This window comes from Oncorhynchus nerka, linkage group LG24 (genome assembly GCF_034236695.1).
Source record: "Oncorhynchus nerka isolate Pitt River linkage group LG24, Oner_Uvic_2.0, whole genome shotgun sequence".
Classification (NCBI taxonomy): domain Eukaryota; kingdom Metazoa; phylum Chordata; class Actinopteri; order Salmoniformes; family Salmonidae; genus Oncorhynchus; species Oncorhynchus nerka.
Genome location: NC_088419.1, coordinates 48,079,425 through 48,093,734, shown reverse-complemented (window position 1 = coordinate 48,093,734; position 14,310 = coordinate 48,079,425). Strand labels below are relative to the sequence as shown.

Below are 14,310 nucleotides of genomic sequence, written 5' to 3'. Positions count from 1 at the left end.
TGAAATCAATGAAATGTCATTCAGACAAAATGTCATTCCTTGCTACAGCTAAAATACTGACTGGTTTTTAGTTGGTGATGCAGAACGAACTGTGGCATGCATTTTATACCCTATAGAGCAGCTGAAAAATGAAATAAAATCAATGTTGCTTTTTGCTGTTGTGAGGTTAATAATATAGGATCGAGTTAGGCTCAAGAGTGGAGAGTAGATATAGGATTCCCAAAGCCTTGCCATTGATTTTATCACCACCAAAAATAAGAGGAACCTTCAGGGAGGGATGGGGAAGGGGGGGGTTGCGATGGTTCTGCCCACCTTGGTTGTCACCGTCAGGAGGGGTTTCCCTTCGGAAGACGCCTTACTTGGTATCTCCTTCAGGACCATGGCAACAGTCTTATCTGCACCCCTAGAGTCTCTTCCCTATAACGGGTGAAATCAACAATGACTCGTGTCAGGACAATTCGTTCAGTCAATGTTTTTGCCCTCTAGGGCATCTTACCAACTTTACTTTATGATTATGGAATTATATGATAGGCTATGGTGAGCTAGGAAAAAACAGCAACATCGATTGAAAACATATCCACAATGCTATGACAATGGCTATGGAGGAGTCACTATACACAGATGAGCATGGTCTCTTGTTATCTTTAGGAGTTTGATCTGATATAGCTCGTATCTCTAATGATGATTAGATATACAACACAGATATCATCAGGAATGTGCTAGTTAGTCTCTCATTGCTTAGAACTCATGTCTATTGGACGACCGCCAAGGGAGCATGGCCATACTGTAAAGTTGCAATCACTTCTCAGTGTGACCTCTCCCATCCCACACCTATGCACACCCCCCAGACTTAGGTTAAATGTATATCCCTTGGGAAAGCACTGTGATAATAAATGTACTCTAAGCCATCAAAATAAATAGCAGATATATATATTTTTTGCATTCATGTATTTCACACACTGTATGTACAGGGAAATGACCAAGTCTTTATAAATGCAGTATGCAGAAGCCCTATACAATCAAACATGTCCAAACAGGTTTCCAAAGTAGGAAACAAAATTATTCTTGCGAGAATCGAAGTCTATTCAACAAAACAATGTCTACCATAGGAAACAGACACAAATTTAGCTGAATATCAATTACAAAATGTCATGCTGTGTAGTGAGACTGTTGTTTTTGACATAGTGGAAACTCTGTTACCTAATTCGATTGTCTAGGGCCCTTTGTACTTTCACTATAACCTGTATTAGAGAATAAGAATTTTCCTCAATTGACCCGGTGCTCCCAGTAAGCTTTATTCAAATATCATGGCACAATTTGTGCGCATTGCCTCAAAGTACCGTCCCCAAAGAGAACCGTACAGCCACCTGCATCCACACTCCACCAACACTAATTGAACCCAACTGTATAGAGTCCCAATCAAACGTTTGGACACACCTACTCATTCAAGGGTTTTTCTTTATTTATTTTTTTTACAATTTTCTACATTGTAGAAGAATAGTGAATGAAAAAACACATATGGAATCATGTATTAGCCACAAAAGTGTTAAACAAATCAAAAGGTATTCTCATGTTGTTTTAAGATTCTTCAAAGTAGCCACCCTTTGCCTTGATGACAGCTTTGCACACTCTTGGCATTCTCGCAACCAGCATCATGAGGTAGTCACCTGGAATGTCTTTCATTAACAGGTGTGCCTTGTTAAAAGTTCATTTGTGGAATTTCTTTCCTTCCCAATGTGTTTGAGCCAATCAGTTGTGTTGTGACAAGGTAGGGCTGGTATACAGAAGACAGCCCTATTTGGTAAAATACCAAGTGCATATTGTGGCAAGAACAGCTCAAATAAGCAAAGAGAAATGACCGTCCATTATTACTTGAAGACATGAAGGTCAGACAAGTAAAATTTTAAGAGCTTTGAAAGTTTCTTCAAGTGCAGTCGCAAAAACCATGACGCGCTATGATGAAACTGGTGCTCTCAAGAGGACCGCCACAGGAATGGAAGACCCAGAGTTACCTCTGCTGCAGAGGATAAGTTCATTAGAGTTAACTGCACTTCAGATTGCAACCCAAATAAATGCTTCAAAAAGTTAAAGTAACAGACACATCTCAACATCAACTGTTCAGAGGAGACTGTGTGAATCAGGCCTTCATGGTCAAATTGCTGCAAAAAAAAACACTACTAAAGAACACCAATAATAAGAAGAGACTTGCTTGGACCAAGAAACACGAGCAATGGACATTAGACCGGTGGAAATCTGTCCTTTGTTGAGACGCAGAGTAGGTGAACGGATGATCTCCGCATGTGTGTTTCCCACACTCCATGAAGCATGGAGGAGGAAGTTTGATGGTGTGGGGGTGTTTTGCTGGTGACACTATCAGTGATTTATTTAGAATTCAAGGCACAATTAACCAGCATGTCTACCACAGTATTCTGCATCGATACGCTATCCCATCTAGTTTGAGCTTAGTGGGACTATCATTTGTTTTTCAACAGGACAATGACCCAACACACCTGTGTAAGGGATATTTGACCAAGAAGGAGAGTGATGGAGTTTTTGTATTTATGTTACGAGGCAAGTCAGTTAAGAACAAATTCTTATTAACAATGACGGCCTTGGAATAGTGGGTTAACAGCCTTGTTCAGGGGCAGAACGACAGATTTTTACCTTGTCAGCTCAGGGATTCGATCTAGCAACCTTTCGGTTACTGGCCCAACGCTCTAACCACTAGGCTACCTGCCACCCCACCAGATAACCTGGTCTCCACAATCACCCAACCTCAACACAGTCGAGATGGTTTGGGATGAGTTGGACCGCAAAGTGAAGGAAAAGCAGCCAACAAGTGCTCAGCATATGTATTTTTTATTTTTTATTTTACCTTTATTTTACTAGGCAAGTCAGTTAAGAACAAATTCTTATTTTCAATGACGGCCTAGGAACAGTGGGTTAACTGCCTAGGCTTCTCCTTCAAGACTGTTGGAAAAGCATTCCAGGTGAAGCTGGTTGAGAGAATTCCAAGTGTGTGCAAAGCTGTCATCAATGCAACGGGTGGCTACTTTGCATAAACTAAAATGTGAAATATATTTTGATTTGCTTAAAACTTTCTTGCTTAATACATGATTCCATATGTGATATTTAATAGTTTTGATGTCTTCACAATTATTCTACAATGTAGAAAATAGCAACAAAAAATAAACTTCAGTGAGTAGGTGTGTCCAAACTTTTTACTGGTAATGTATATTCTTTGGCTAAATATGTATTTCCACTAATCTTTTGAGTGGTTGATGATATATCAAGAAAAATGGCAGCAGGCAAAGGAGAGTGAGTTATAATAGTTCTATGTTGCAAAATATGTCCAATGAACTGTGGATTGTGTAGGAGGTATTGTGTCTTCAACAGTTTGGGGTCACATCAAATTGATCAGAAATACAATGTAGACATTGTTAATGTTGTAAATGACTATTGTAGCTGGAAACGGCAGATTTTTTATTGAATATTTACATAGGCGTAAGAGGCCCATTATCAGCAACCATCATTCCTCTGTTCCAATGGCACGTTGTTTACATTTACATTTAAGTCATTTAGCAGACGCTCTTATCCAGAGCGACTTACAAATTGGTGCTTTCACCTTATGACATCCAGTGGAACAGCCACCTTACAATAGTGCATCTAGGTCTTTTAAGGGGGGGTGAGAAGGATTACTTTATCCTATCCTAGGTATTCCTTAAAGAGGTGGGGTTTCAGGTGTCTCCGGAAGGTGGTGATTGACTCCGCTGTCCTGGCGTCGTGAGGGAGTTTGTTCCACCATTGGGGGGCCAGAGCAGCGAACAGTTTTGACTGGGCTGAGCGGGAACTGTACTTCCTCAGTGGTAGGGAGGCGAGCAGGCCAGAGGTGGATGAACGCAGTGCCCTTGTTTGGGTGTAGGGCCTGATCAGAGCCTGGAGGTACTGAGGTGCCGTTCCCCTCACAGCTCCGTAGGCAAGCACCATGGTCTTGTAGCGGATGCGAGCTTCAACTGGAAGCCAGTGGAGAGAGCGGAGGAGCGGGGTGACGTGAGAGAACTTGGGAAGGTTGAACACCAGACGGGCTGCGGCGTTCTGGATGAGTTGTAGGGGTTTAATGGCACAGGCAGGGAGCCCAGCCAACAGCGAGTTGCAGTAATCCAGACGGGAGATGACAAGTGCCTGGATTAGGACCTGCGCCGCTTCCTGTGTGAGGCAGGGTCGTACTCTGCGGATGACGTTGTGTTAGCTAATCCAAGTTATCAACGCAGCTAGCCTACCTCAGCAGTACTGTATCATTTTAATCATTTTAGTCAATTAGATTCTTGCTACGTAAGCTTAACTTTCTGAATATTCGAGACGTGTAGTCCACTTGTCATTCCAATCTCCTCTGCATTAGCGTAGCCTCTTCTCTAGCCTGTCAACTATGTGTCTGTCTATCCCTGTTCTCTCCTCTCTGCACAGACCATACAAACGCTCCACACCGCATGGCCGCGGCCACCCTAATCTGGTGGTCCCAGCGCGCACGACCCACGTGGAGTTCCAGGTCTCCGGTAGCCGCTGGAACTGCCGATCTGCGGCCAACAAGGCAGAGTTCATCTCAGCCTATGCCTCCCTCCAGTCCCTCGACTTCTTGGCACTGACGGAAACATGGATCACCACAGACAACACCGCTACTCCTACTGCTCTCTCTTCGTCCGCCCACGTGCTCTCGCACACCCCGAGAGCTTCTGGTCAGTGGGGTGGTGGCACCGGGATCCTCATCTCTCCCAAGTGGTCATTCTCTCTTTCTCCCCTTACCCATCTGTCTATCGCTTCCTTTGAATTCCATGCTGTCACAGTTACCAGCCCTTTCAAGCTTAACATCCTTATCATTTATCGCCCTCCAGGTTCCCTCGGAGAGTTCATCAATGAGCTTGATGCCTTGATAAGCTCCTTTCCTGAGGACGGCTCACCTCTCACAGTTCTGGGCGACTTTAACCTCCCCACGTCTACCTTTGACTCATTCCTCTCTGCCTCCTTCTTTCCACTCCTCTCCTCTTTTGACCTCACCCTCTCACAAGGCAGGCAATACGCTCGACCTCATCTTTACTAGATGCTGTTCTTCCACTAACCTCATTGCAACTCCCTCCAAGTCTCCGACCACTACCTTGTATCCTTTTCCCTCTCGCTCTCATCCAACACCTCCCACACTGCCCCTACTCGGATGGTATCGCGCCGTCCCAACCTTCGCTCTCTCTCCCCCGCTACTCTCTCCTCTTCCATCCTATCATCTCTTCCCTCTGCTCAAACCTTCTCCAACCTATCTCCTGATTCTGCCTCCTCAACCCTCCTCTCCTCCCTTTCTGCATCCTTTGACTCTCTATGTCCCCTATCCTCCAGGCCGGCTCGGTCCTCCCCTCCCGCTCCGTGGCTCGACGACTCATTGCGAGCTCACAGAACAGGGCTCCGGGCAGCCGAGCGGAAATGGAGGAAAACTCGCCTCCCTGCGGACCTGGCATCCTTTCATTCCCTCCTCTCTACATTTTCCTCCTCTGTCTCTGCTGCTAAAGCCACTTTCTACCACTCTAAATTCCAAGCATCTGCCTCTAACCCTAGGAAGCTCTTTGCCACCTTCTCCTCCCCTCCCCCCTCCTCCTCTCTGCAGATGACTTCGTCAACCATTTTGAAAAGAAGGTCGACGACATCCGATCCTCGTTTGCTAAGTCAAACGACACCGCAGGTTCTGCTCACACTGCCCTACCCTGTGCTCTGACCTCTTTCTCCCCTCTCTCTCCAGATGACATCTCGCGTCTTGTGACGGCCGGCCGCCCAACAACCTGCCCGCTTGACCCTATCCCCTCCTCTCTTCTCCAGACCATCTCCGGTGACCTTCTCCCTTACCTCACCTCGCTCATCAACTCATCCCTGACCGCTGGCTACGTCCCTCCCGTCTTCAAGAGAGCGAGAGTTACACCCCTTCTGAAAAAACCTACACTCGATCCCTCCGATGTCAACAACTACAGACCAGTATCCCTTCTTTCTTTTCTCTCCAAAACTCTTGAACGTGCCGTCCTTGGCCAGCTCTCCCGCTATCTCTCTCAGAATGACCTTCTTGATCCAAATCAGTCAGGTTTCAAGACTAGTCATTCAACTGAGACTGCTCTTCTCTGTATCACGGAGGCACTCCGCACTGCTAAAGCTAACTCTCTCTCCTCTGCTCTCATCCTTCTAGACCTATCGGCTGCCTTCGATACTGTGAACCATCAGATCCTCCTCTCCACCCTCTCCGAGTTGGGCATCTCCGGCGCGGCCCATGCTTGGATTGCGTCCTACCTGACAGGTCGCTCCTACCAGGTGGCGTGGCGAGAATCTGTCTCCTCACCACGCGCTCTCACCACTGGTGTCCCCCAGGGCTCTGTTCTAGGCCCTCTCCTACTCTCGCTATACACCAAGTCACTTGGCTCTGTCATAACCTCACATGGTCTCTCCTATCATTGCTATGCAGACGACACACAATTAATCTTCTCCTTTCCCCCCCTCTGATGACCAGGTGGCGAATCGCATCTCTGCATGTCTGGCAGACATATCAGTGTGGATGACGGATCACCACCTCAAGCTGAACCTCGGCAAGACGGAGCTGCTCTTCCTCCCGGGGGAAGGACTGCCCGTTCCATGATCTGGCCATCACGGTTGACAACTCCATCGTGTCCTCCTCCCAGAGCGCTAAGAACCTTGGCGTGATCCTGGACAACACCCTGTCGTTCTCAACTAACATCAAGGCGGTGGCCCGTTCCTGTAGGTTCATGCTCTACAACATCCGCAGAGTACGACCCTGCCTCACACAGGAAGCGGCGCAGGTCCTAATCCAGGCACTTGTCATCTCCCGTCTGGATTACTGCAACTCGCTATTGGCTGGGCTCCCTGCCTGTGCCATTAAACCCCTACAACTCATCCAGAACGCCGCAGCCCGTCTGGTGTTCAACCTTCCCAAGTTCTCTCACGTCACCCCGCTCCTCCGCTCTCTCCACTGGCTTCCAGTTGAAGCTCGCATCCGCTACAAGACCATGGTGCTTGCCTACGGAGCTGTGAGGGGAACGGCACCTCAGTACCTCCAGGCTCTGATCAGGCCCTACACCCAAACAAGGGCACTGCGTTCATCCACCTCTGGCCTGCTCGCCTCCCTACCACTGAGGAAGTACAGTTCCCGCTCAGCCCAGTCAAAACTGTTCGCTGCTCTGGCCCCCCAATGGTGGAACAAACTCCCTCACGACGCCAGGACAGCGGAGTCAATCACCACCTTCCGGAGACACCTGAAACCCCACCTCTTTAAGGAATACCTAGGATAGGATAAAGTAATCCTTCTCACCCCCCTTAAAAGACCTAGATGTACTATTGTAAAGTGGCTGTTCCACTGGATGTCATAAGGTGAAAGCACCAATTTGTAAGTCGCTCTGGATAAGAGCGTCTGCTAAATGACTTAAATGTAAATGTAAATGTTATCATTTTAAAAGACTAATTGATTATTAGAAAACCCTTTTGCAATTATGTTGCAAAAAACTTTTGTTCTGATTAAAGGAGTAATAAAACTGGCCTTCTTTAGACTAGTTGAGTATCTGGAGCATCAGCATTTGTGGGTTCGATTAAAGGCTCAAAACAACCAGAAACAAAGAACTTTCTTCTGAAACTCGTCAGTCTATTCTTGTTCTGAGAAATGAAGGCTATTCCATGTGAGAAATTGCCAAGAAACTGAAGATCTTGCACAACACTGTGTCCTACTCCCTTCACAGAACAGCACAAACTGTCTCTAACCAGAATAGAAAGAGGAGTGGGAGGCCCAGGTGCACAACTGAGCAAGAGGACAAGTACATTAGAGTGTCATTAGACAAGTACATTAGAGTGTAATATAGTTAGTTTCTACAAAACTGTGAGTGTTCTTTATGGCTTCTTTTGTCATGCAGTGTTCACGTGCTAGTCGGAACTAGGAAACTGAAATGTCCGACTTGCCAGCTGGTTGTAGTTACACACGTGCTGCCAATTAGCAAGTCGGAAATCCGACTAACACGTGAGCATGGCATCACTATATACCGATAAAAAATGTGCAATTAACACAAGCAATTAAGCTAAGTAAATAAACGTTGCTGTTAGTTTCTGGGCTGAGTAAATACATTTACAATCCCTTGGTCATCACCAGACCAAATTCATTCTTCCAAACGAATAGATTTTGGAAAATCTAACCTACATCAGATTTATACCAAAAAGTATGCATAGATAAGGTCCTTTGTGAATGTGAGCCTTGATTTTATAGTGAGAGAAGTGAATGACTTAATTTCATTGCTTAGTTCATGAAAATTATGAAAAAGGAAATTAGGTAGTTCCACTGGGAATACTTACAAAAGTTCAACTGAGGGGAGCTCTTTGCAGATCAGTTTTGTATTGTTCAGCAATAATTTGTTTTCATTATTGTACTGGACAAAAAATGTAAGGCAACATGCAACAATTTCAACGATTTTACTGCTTTACATATAAGGAAATTAGTAAATCGAAATATGTTAATTCAGCCCTAATTGATGGCTTTCACATGACTGGGAATACAGATATACATCTGTTGGTCACAGAAACCTTTAAAAAAACGATAGGTGCGTGGATCAGAAAACCAGTCAGTGTCTGGTGTGACCACCATTTGCTTCATGCAGCGCGACACATCTCCTTTGCATGGAGTTGATCAGGATGTTGATTGTCGCTTGTGGAATGTTATACCACTTCTCTTCAATGTCTGTGCAAAGCTGCTGAATATTGGTGGGAACTAGAACACGCTGTCGTACACGTTGATTCAGAGCATCCCAAACATGCTCAATGGGTGACATGTCTGGCGAGTATGCGGGACATGGAAGAACTGGTACATTTTCAACTTCCAGGAATTGTATATAGATCCTTGCGACATGGGGCCGTGCATTATCATGCTGAAACATGAAGTGATGGCGGCGAATTAATGACATGGCAATGGGCCTCAGGATCTCGTCACGGTACCTCTGTGTATTCAAATTGCCAGCAATAAAATGCAACCGTGTTCATTGTCCCTAGCTTATTCCTGCCCATACTTGAACCCCACACCACCATGGGGCACTCTGTTCATAACAGCAAACCGCTTGCCCACACAACGCCATACACGCAGTTTGTTAGGCTGGCTGAACGTATTGCCAAATTCTCTAAAATGACGTTGAAGGCGGCTTATGGTAGAGAAATTAACATTCAATTCTCTGGCAACAGCTCTGGATGACTTTTCTGCAGTCAGCATACCAATTGCACGATCGCTCAAAACTTGATAAATCTGTGGCATTGTGTTGTGTGGTAAAACTACGCATTTTAGAGTGGCCTTTTATTGTACGGAGTACAAGGTACACCTGTGTAATGATCATGCTGTTTAATCAGCTTCTTGATATGCCACACCTTTCAGGTGGATGGATTATCTTGGCAAAGGAGAAATGCTCATTTGTGCACAAAATTTGAGAGAAATAAGCTTTTTGTGTGCATGGAAAATGTATGGGATCTTTTATTTCAGCTCATGAGACATGGGATGAACACATTACATGTTGCGTTAATATTTTTGCTCAATGTATATAATAAAAAAAAAAAACATTTACAGCTTGTGGAAAATTCTTATTTACAGGATTCCATCAAGGGACTAACAATTCCATCAAAATAAATAACTGCTTGCTCTTTCATCAACCATGGAGCTGGTTCATCAAACATCAGCATATATTTCAGATAAAGACATCATTCTTGCATTACGTTCTCTGCTAAAAGGGTCCACATTCACAACATAACAACAACAACTTTCTCTATTCCCTAATTTACTCTGGGCATTATGGACCTATAGCCACATGTCTGGCCACTTCGCATATTGTCCCTGTTACGTAACATCAGTGTTGCTAATGCCACTGTTTGATGCATCTCCAGACTTGCTCCTGGCGGCCCCTCGACTCAACCTGTCGGATTCACGCCAAGACTTCAAAAAGAAGACAGGTGGAAATGGCTGGGACTCTCAAGCAGACCAAAAATTACCCGGGTCCGAGATGAACACATATCCACACTTCTAGGAGGAAAATATCCTGTCCTTTGCGTCTGTTGGAGCACTGTGACTCAGTTTAGTTAAGGAGGGAGAGCGGGAAGGCGTGAGCCGGAACCCTGGTCCTGAGCGTAGTTAAGGCGAGGTTAATGAATCTTTTATGGCGTAGAATCCTATGGAGCCGAGACAAATGCAGAAGGGAACGTCCCCGCTTCGCTGCAAAGTTCAGCTGCCAAGTGGGGACCTGATCCGGCCCCCAGAGTCCCTCCAAATGGGAACCGTCGCAACTGGGTATCTCAGCCGTGGGCTCAGTTGACACACTTCTTCACACACACATGCATTTGCACACTCACACACACAGCATCAATGCCACACACTCTTGTGTCTGTCCACCCCTTAGGGGAGTCCTCTGATGTTTGAGTTGTCCCAGTAGAACTCCGCTGTCCCTGCAGACCACCAGCTCTGCTGTGGGTTAGCCTATTATAGCATAGGGAACACTCAGGGTACTCAATCCCATAACCAGCTTTCTTTGTGTGGTGATCACAGCACTAATGTGCAAGCTGAGCTCGGCTAGTAGCTTTTTGTTTCGCGTGCCAGACTCATAGGCCCTCTTCCTTGCCATTAACGCTACCATGGGTTCATCGCTAACTTCAGGCCATAATTGGCATGAAAATACTCATGAGGTGGATTTATGATGACATGGCTACATGGTTTACTGAACCGAAATCTCAGCTGCAATAGAGCATTCGTGTATTGCAATGCGGGGCCTTCTGTATTTGATTACATGCTAAATTATCTCAATTTAATTGCAACTACTGGCGTGTGTACAGCATTATGCCCCAAATACTGAGTAACAGTATGCAAGGGTTTTTGCTCATTTTGAAATAATTTCCTCCTAAGCTAGAGTGCACTTCAGGCTTCTGAACTAATTAGAGTTGCTGGAGTCATATAGAATAGGCTGTTTTAATCATCTCTATCTCGCATCTCATGTCATCTTGTGCACTAGGAAACATGAATAAAAATGCTAGAAGCAGTTGTAACTAAATCAAATGACTATCTCCGAGTTATGTTTTTCCTACAACAGGGCACAAGCTTCGTAAAACTGAAAAGCATAGAGACGCTCTTTCTGAGGACAAAGGACAATACATTTGCTTTGCCTAAATATATAGATTCATGTGGACCATAACAAGGATTACATGTCTAAACAAAGCAGGATTCGAATCCGAGAAACATATGTGAAAGGCACACCTAAAGGCGATGATACGATCGCGGCATCTTCACTCATCCCTGGTCTGGGTACTGTATCTGAACCACAATCCTCTATAAGTTCTTTGATTTCCACTTATTCCGGTAATGTACAGTCAATTCTAAGCCCTACTCCATTTCTAGAAGCAGCTGAGTGCTTAGAGATGAGTATTTAACCAGTAAGCTGTGTATAACTGTTTGCCTAACAGGGATACCTTTCCATACTGCTGGGACGGGGAAGTCTGTATGGGATATAAGCTTTGGTGCTGTGCTTAAATCCCTCAGTCAACAAAAGGGCTTTTGAGGTGATTTGCTAAAAGCCTCCCTGCTGTGATGGTTATTTGTGTACACATACAGCACTTAATGACTTGAGGCCACACTGAACAGAGTGTATGTAACGCGAGGGGGGACAGAATCTCATTGAGGATCAAATGTCAGGGGGATCACTACGAAAACAGATGGGGGGGATAGATACTTGGTGTCGGAAAGATATTGAAGATGAGCTTATGAAATGGATCCCCACCAGTTCTGCTTAAATGTGTTTGAAGTGTTGTCCAGCTCTCCCTTGATGAAACAATGGATTTTATTTGCTGGCAGCAGGCGAAGATAAATGTAATTGTAAGCAGCAGAGGACAAAGTGTCTTAGATATGTTTTTAATGGGGACCCGTATAGTCTCGCTATAGCTCAAGGGTATATGTGCTGTTTTGTAATCGGACTGGTTGGATTCTTACAGTAAAAGCCAACCTCTGTGGCCTGTCTTGGCTCCATCGACAAAGCTCGAGGCTTTGACGAAACAGCAGGATTTTACAGATCCCCTGCCCGTGTCGTATTCAGGGACAGCATTATACTCCCTTTGCACCAAATCCCTATAATTCCACTGCTACACCACCAAATATCACTATGGAGATGACCTGCAAACGTAGAGTGGAAACAGTGAAGTAAAACTTTTTCAGTGGGTAAAGGACCATAATAACTACATAATAGCTGTCGAAGTTTGAGAAATCTGACCCTGTAGGCTGGAGGCTACTACAGATTGGCTGGGACAGCTGAGCAAATTGCCTAAATGGGAGTCAGAGCAAGGACATCACGATGCTAGACAGTCCCTGCCAGGTTATTATACTCTCTACTCCCATGCAGCAAGCTCAGGGATAGTATAGTACCAAGACACTGTACTACTTGCTGTGTAAGGGCAGAGTTTGCACAGAGCCTCTGTCTGCTCTCTGCGATGACGGTTTCCCTCATTCTGTCCAAGTGAAGGGTTGTTAACATGAGGAAATACATGATTGATCACACTGCATCCACTGACATGGATAGTTAGTTCTTTTGTTGTGTTATTTTAGTGTTACTATCTAATTCTTATCTATTTGTTAATTTTCTTACTTTTTAACGGCATTGTTGGGAAAGGGCTCGCATTTCAGAGTGAAGTTCACAATAGTTGTATTCGGTGCATGTGACAAATACAATATCATTTGATTTTGATGTGATTTGATTGGTGTCATAAGGCAGAACTATGTACCGTAGGACCATGCTTCAAAATAGCAGAGCTTCTGATCGGAATAGCAAATTCAGGATGAGTCACTGATAACAAAGTCCCAGTCTATCATTGAATTACAGCAAGGGTTTCCCAACAAGGGTAACATCACACAGACAATGGTAGCATCCTCCCCTACGAGCCAGTCAAGAGGACAAGCCTGCCTCCGTCAAATCAAATTAAATGTTATTTGTCACATACACATGTTTAGCAGATGTTATTGAGCCGATGTGTAGCGAAATGCTTGCGTTCCAAGCTCCAACAGTGCAGTAATATCTAACAATACACACCTAAAAGTAAAAGAAACGAATGAAGGAATATATAAATATTAGGATGAGCAATGGCAATAAGCGGCATAGACTAAAATACAGCAGAATAGAATACAGTAAATACATACGAGATGAGTAAAGCAAAAATATGTAAACATTATTGAAGTGGCCAGTGATTTCAAGTCTATGTATATAGGGCAGCAGCCTCTAAGGTGCAGGGTTATGTAACTGGGTGGAAGCCGCCTAGTGATGGCTATTTAACAGTCTGATGGCCTTGAGATAGAAGATGTTTTTCAGTCTCTTGGTCCCAGCATTGATGCACCTGTACTGACCTCGCCTTCTGGACGATAGCGGGGTGAACAGGCCGTGGCTCTTGTGATTGTTGTCCTTGATGATCTTTTTGTCCTTCCTGTGACATCGGGTGCTGTAGGTGTCCTGGAGGGCAGGTAGTTTACCTCCGGGGATGCGTTGGGCAGACCACATCACCCTATGGAGAGCCCTGTGGTTGCGGGCAGTGCAGTTGCCGTACCAGGCGGTGGTACAGCCCGACAGGATGCTCTCAATTGTGCATATTGTTCTCAATTGTGCATCTGTAAAAGTTTGTGAGGGTTTTAGGTGACAAGCCAAATTTCTTCAGCCTCCTGAGATTGAGGTTGAAGAGGAGCTGTTGTGCCTTCTTCACCACACTGTCTGTGCGGGTGGACCATTTCAGATCGTTAGTGTTCTGGAACATGAAGCTTTCCACCTGCTCCACTGTGTTCCAGTCGATGTGGATAGGGGAGTGCTCCCTCTGCTGTTTCCTGAAGTCCACGATTTGCTCCATTGTTTTGTCGACATGGAGTGAGAGGTTATTTTCCTGGCTCCACACTCCCATGGATCTCACCCACCTCGGTATGCTGTATCGTCATTGTTGGTAATCAGGCCTACCACTGGTGTCGTCTGCAAACTTTGAGTTGGAGGCGTGCATGGCCACCCAGTCATGTGTGAACAGGGAGTACAGGAGGGGGCTGAGAACGCACCCTTGTGGGGAACCAGTGTTGAGGATCAGGAAAGTGGAGGTGTTGTTTCCTACCAGGACCCAGTTGCACAGGGCGGGGTTCAGACCCAGGGCCCCAAGCTAAATGATGAGCTTGGAGAGTACTATGGTGTTGAATGCTGAGCTATAGTCAATGAACAGCATTCTTACATAGGTATTCCTCTTGTCCAGATGGGATAG

At 45.2% G+C, this 14,310-nt stretch overlaps 1 protein-coding gene across 1 annotated transcript in view; it reads right to left on the bottom strand.

Moving 5' to 3' along the window:
* The window catches only part of LOC115108713 (PEX5-related protein-like), a 112,291-nt gene extending 98,323 nt beyond the window's left edge, over positions 1-13,968 (bottom strand). Inside the window, exons 1-2 of the mRNA XM_029633335.2 lie at positions 13,768-13,968; positions 313-417 (exon numbers count right to left, since the gene is read on the bottom strand). Coding sequence (XP_029489195.2) covers positions 313-417; positions 13,768-13,968 — 306 coding nt within the window. The remainder of the gene's footprint in view (positions 1-312; positions 418-13,767) is intronic.
* Between the last annotated feature and the right edge of the window lie 342 nt (positions 13,969-14,310).